Genomic DNA, 5,514 nt, shown 5'->3' with positions numbered 1-5,514 from the left:
AACAGAGACCTCTTCTGTGTATTGAGCTGATTTTCTAAAGCCAGAGCAGTCCGAAGGCAGAGGCTGCCTTGGGAGGTAGTAAGCTTCCTGTCCGCAGAGGTATGCAAGAAGAGGTGGAGAAGTCTTGGCAGGGATCATGCAGAAGACATCCAAGCCTCAGTTCTGGGTGGCGAGAGGGAGACCAGATGATCTTGGATGTTTCTTCTACCCTGGGAGCCAGGGAGTTGGAGAAAGACCAGAAAGGGGTGGCTTGTGGGGGGAGGTGGGTAGTGTAGTCAAGGGAATGCGATGTGTGTACGTGTGTGTTTGTGGGGGCTTAGAGAGAAATGTGGGAAGGTGGGAGGGCAGGGAGGGCATAGTACAGAATTTTCTTAGCTGAGGCCAGAGGGGCACGTGAGCAGCAGATCTGACAGTCCTGGATGGAGTGACAGCAGCCTAGAGATGACCCAGGTTCCTGTTCACAACTGTCATGCCTGTGCTGTGTGACTGTGAACAGGTCACTGCCCCTCTCCGGGCCTTTGAGATTATTTGGTCCCAACAGATGGGAAAGCAAGGACCCTGCCAGCTGCGCCATTCTTGGATCCAGCGACCACAGCCCATTATTGGCCCCAGCCTGAAGCAGGGACAACTCCATCCTCCGGTGCACAAGGGATTGCGCTGTAGCGTCTAAATACTCAAGGACATGGGGACTGAGTCTCTTTGGGGCCCCCTGGACTTTGGCGACTCCTCCGAGATTTGCTTTTGCCTCCTATTTTATAAATCCTCACTTTCGTGGCACCAGGTCCTGACGCTGTGAAGAGAGAAGGCCCAGGTCTGGGATGGCAGAGTCTGGCTGGGCCAAGAAAGGGACCTGGTACTGGTGTTCCTTCGGTCTCTAGAGCGACCGCATCCTGGACTAGGTGTTAGGGTTCCTGTGGAGAGCCCATGGCACTTGCCTGGAGTCCAGGTGAGGGTACATCAGTCCATATTGTCTTCATTTTGTTTTGTTAAAAAAATAGCTCTATTCCCCTGGCCCTTCTCTTGGCCATCCATGATGGCCTGCCTCCTCCCCGGGGGCCAAGAGGATGGGGGAGGGCAGGGGAGGGCATTGTGTGCTGGGCAGTGGTGGGCAGGGTGTCTTCAGGCTGCAGGCCCCACCCTCTACTGGATGCCCCGGAAGAGGCACATGGCGAAGATCATGGCGAAAAGCTGCAACAAAAACAAGAGTTGGCTTGTCAGGCTGGGCCCACAGCCCTCCACGGCCGCCCACCCACCCTGCTCCAGAGGGAAGGAAGGGCCATCGCCTCTGGGCAGGACCGGGGCTCCCCGTCCCTCTCACCACACTCCTTCTGTAGGGATTCCTGACATTCCTCTGGGGGCAAGCCCCTCGCACCAGCCATCTGGCCTGCTCCATGTGGTACAGTCGTGGAAAGAAGGGAGACTTTTGAAACTGAGTTATGGGTTCAGATTCAGCTCCCTGATGTGTCAGCAGTGACCTTGGGCAAAGCACTTCCCTTCTCTGGGCTTGAGTATCTATCAAGAGCTTACCATGTACCAGGCACGGTTCTAACTACTTTCTTGGAAACCCTTCCATGGACCAGGAAGCAAGGCACAGAGAGGTCACATAACCTGCCTAAGGTCACATAGCTAAGGCTTGAGTATCTATCAAGAGCTTACCATGTACCAGGCACGGTTCTAACTACTTTCTTGGAAACCTTTCCATGGACCAGGAAGCAAGGCACAGAGAGGTCACATAACCTGCCTAAGGTCACATAGCTACAAGTGGGGAAGCCAGGATTTGAGTCCAGGCATTCTGACCCCAGAGCCCATGCTCATAACCCCTTCTAGTTCACAGAAAGGTGGTGAGACTTAAGTAAATGGCAGTTATCTAATGATGTAATGATAGTAGATGCTTAGGAAGAGTTACGAGCACTGTTATTAATAGGGCTACAAGCATAATCACTGGACACCTGTCTAAGGTCCCTAGGGCCTCCCCCTCTGACCAGATTTGCTGACTTCTCCATGGAGAGCCCTTCTTGCAAGTAGCCCAAGCTCCCAGACCACGAATTCATGGCCAAATCGCCAGGTGGCTCAGTGGGGTGGTGGAAGCAAGGCTGGGACAGGGCCACAGTAAAAGTCCCCGTCTGGAACAGGATTCTGCCTCATGTCGGGGCTGGCTGGCTGGGCTGGGTGTGAAGCCGTGGCTCAAGTGCCCAGACACTGACTGCTGAGCCCCTACCACATGCCAGGCATGTTGTCCCGTCATCTGTAATCCCCACAATGCTCTAGGAGCAGAGTGATCAGCACCATTTTTTCAGATGAGGAAACTGCGGCTCAGACGTCCTGTGTCTGTCTGGGAGAGGCAGAGCTGGGAGCTGGACTCTAAAGCCCATGTTCCTGCACAGGACACATTCCTGAGATTTCCCCGGGTCACAGTGCAGATTTATGTTTCCTGTTCACTGTTGCCTCCCATGAGAGGACTTGTTCACCTCCAGCAGTGCTGGCACACAGTAGGGGCTCAATATATGCTTGTTGAATAAATGAATGAATGAGTAAATAAATGCCCCTCGCTCTCCCTCACCCCCAATAGCCTCCACAAGACTGCGCTCAGCAGGCAGTAGGGTACTGTAAGAAGCCGAGCAAGTTTATGGGGCCAGGTGCTCAGGGCACCCCTGAAGGGGGCCCTTCAAGGCAGGAGGGGGAGGCTGAGGACGCAGCAGCCTGACTTCATTTCCCCTCAGGTCTAGGACTGGCTGAGACTCCAGAGTGCCCCTTCCTGGGGTGGGTGGGGGTGGCTGCCCGTCAGCCCCCTGGAGCAGCCAGTTTGAGATCCCAGAGGGGGCACCAGGGAGAGGCCGCTCATCCCTCTGGCTGAAGCGCCATCTAGTGGTGGCTGCAAATGGTCTGCAGAGGCTCATTTTTGAAGGGCTCTGGGGTCCTCGTGTAAAGGGGGCTAAGACCACGATTGTGAGGTTAACAGGGCCCCGTAGGCTCCGAACACCCACAGAGAAAGAGCCTGATCTAGAACCACAGGCTGCAGCCTGTCCCTCAAGGCAGCTGTGCAAGGCGCACCCTGGACCTTGGAGCTGGGGTGGAGGCCAGGGGAGTGGGAGGAAGTCAGGGGACTCTCAGGGTCTGTCCATCCCCACTGCTGGGAGACTGGCTCAGATGTGTCATCTCCAGAGTCCGAGGATGCCTCTCCAGCAGCAGACAGACACAGCCAGGCTTACCACCCCACAGTCCCTTCAGTGGGGACCCATTTGGTCCTGGGCCAATGAAATGGAGATGGGAGGTGGGCTGGGAGGGGGATGCAGGCTCCACTTGATGCCTCCTTCTGGGGAGCAGCAGAAGTGGAGGCCTTTACTTACCTCGATGGCCAGCACCCCTATGGCGAGGGCTCCAGCCAGGTAGACGTAGGTTTCGAAGGTGTTGAGGATCACTGTGTAACAGCCCTGGGGGGAGGGACCAGAGGTGAAGCCACAGCCAGGAGGGACAGTCTGGGGTCAGGGGCAGCATCAGGACCAGGGTTTGCAGCATGTGGCCCCAGAGCTTAGGTGGCGGCAGGCTTGCCCTATCAAACCGCTGTTGTCACAGGACAGTGGGGAGGAGGTGGGAGGCAGGAGACCTATCAACACAGCAATTTGGTAGCATTACACCAAAGATCTTCCTACCACCCAGCCTCTAAGATAGGGCTGAAAACTGCCAGCCTGAGGGCCAGATCAGCCACAGACCCTTTCTTTGTAGCTATTACAGTGATTGGAATACCAGGAAATTTCCTATAGGTGTCTGGACTTCCTGCTGTCCTTGAAAAATCAGAAGATCCAGCAAGGTGAAATATATTTGTAAAGGAGAAAAAGTCTCTTTCTTTTATAAGAATGTGCATATTTTAGGTCCAGCCAGAGCATCTAAAGGAAACAAGCTCCTGGGGTGGGGCTGGGGGATCGTACCTGGTCCTTGTTGGGTGACGATTGCTGTTTCTGGGCTCTGTGGAGACCCAGGATTCTTGGGTGCTCACACACACCTGCTGTCAATCACCCAGAAGCTCAGCCTCTTTGCCCAAAAGTGGAAATGAGGAGGCTGCACCCAGGCCAGTGGACAGCAGGGCCTGATCCAGGAGTAGTGGCCAGGTGGTGTCATGGTCCCCACCTGGTGGAGGCTAGCCAGGAGCTGAGCAGGGAAGGCCCCCACGGAGCAGACAGGATATCCCCAGACATAAACAGCCCTCACAAGCACAGTGATATGAGTCCACAGTGCTCTTGGGGCTGAGCATGCGTCAGAATCATGGGACAGGTGGTTAACCATGCAGATGCCCAGGCCTCATCCCAACAACTCTGGATCAGTGGGGCTGGCATAGAGCCAGGGAATCAGCATTATGGGTAGATGCCCCAGGAAATTCCTAGTGCCTGTCCCACGACCAGGATTTGAGATACCCCAGGCTGGACATGACACCAAGGAAAGAAGGTCTTAGCTGAACATTTGGGCTTTGTCTCAGCTGTGCCACTGAGAGCCCAGGCAAGGGCTGTGTGATTAGAACACTTCCCTCTGCTCAGGAACTCTGTGGCTAGGGGTCCCTTCAGGGCTGGCAGGGGAGCCCCACCTGCCCAGCCAGGCCCAGAGACCATCCATCCTGGATCTGCTTGCAGACTCGTGTTGGAGCTGACCTCAAACCCTCAATTTAGCAATTTTTAAAGCATTGGAACCCTAAAATGTAGCACAATAGCAGCAAAATGCTGACCTGCTCTGGAGAGGAAGGGAGGGAGACAGGTCGTCTTGGGAGTGGCCCTGGGAGGGGATGCCTCTGGCTGCTCACAATCCCTCAGTGTGCCACCTGCCTGCCAGCACCAAACACCACCCTCGACTCCGACCCCCGACACACACTCCGGGGTTTGTAAAGCTCTTCAAGGGGCATCCAGACAGAAAGCAGCAATTTCCCAGGGGAGAGGCGTTCAGGAATGGCTGCCCAGGTCACAGTCCAGCCCTGCCACTGGCTTGCAACCTTGAGCTATTACACTTTCTAGGCTTCAGTTGCCCCATCTATAAAGTGGGGCTATTTAGATTAACTCCCTCTTAGGGTTGGTGTGAGGATAAGATGAGATAGCACAGATAAAGCACTTCAAACAGTGTTGGCCTGCAGCAAGCTCAGTCCCTGTGGGACTGTCCTCCCTCTCTCTGAACCCTTCTCTCAGCAAATCTTGAGTGGTGGAAAGTGTCCAAGCACAGTTGGGTGGGTGGGGTTCCCCCATGTGACTGGGTGTCATTGTAAGACAATTTTCTCTCTCTGTCTCTCCCCCTCTCTCTCTCCCTCCCTTCTCTCTGTCTCTCTCTCTCTCTCTCTCTCTCTCACACACACACACACACACACACACGTCGTGAAAAACTAGTAAAAGAAAGATTTATATTCTCTTTGGAACTTTCTCATGTGTCATTGTAAAGCAATTTTCTCTCTCTGTCTCTCCCTCTCTCTCTCTCTCTCCCTCCTTCTCTCTCTCTCTCTCTCTCTCTCACACACACACACACACACACACACACACACAC

General features: G+C 54.6%; 1 protein-coding gene across 1 annotated transcript in view; it reads right to left on the bottom strand.

Moving 5' to 3' along the window:
- The window catches only part of TSPAN18 (tetraspanin 18), a 199,198-nt gene continuing 193,684 nt past the window's right edge, over positions 1–5,514 (bottom strand). Inside the window, exons 8-9 of the mRNA XM_008574633.1 lie at positions 3,348–3,431; positions 1–1,188 (exon numbers count right to left, since the gene is read on the bottom strand). Of these exons, the coding sequence (XP_008572855.1) occupies positions 1,141–1,188; positions 3,348–3,431 (132 nt within the window). The 3' untranslated portion in view covers positions 1–1,140. The remainder of the gene's footprint in view (positions 1,189–3,347; positions 3,432–5,514) is intronic.

This window comes from Galeopterus variegatus, unplaced genomic scaffold (genome assembly GCF_000696425.1).
Source record: "Galeopterus variegatus unplaced genomic scaffold, G_variegatus-3.0.2 Scaffold1076, whole genome shotgun sequence".
NCBI lineage: Eukaryota > Metazoa > Chordata > Mammalia > Dermoptera > Cynocephalidae > Galeopterus > Galeopterus variegatus.
Note: the sequence above shows the minus strand (reverse complement) of the source record. Positions and strands in the feature narration are given on the sequence as shown.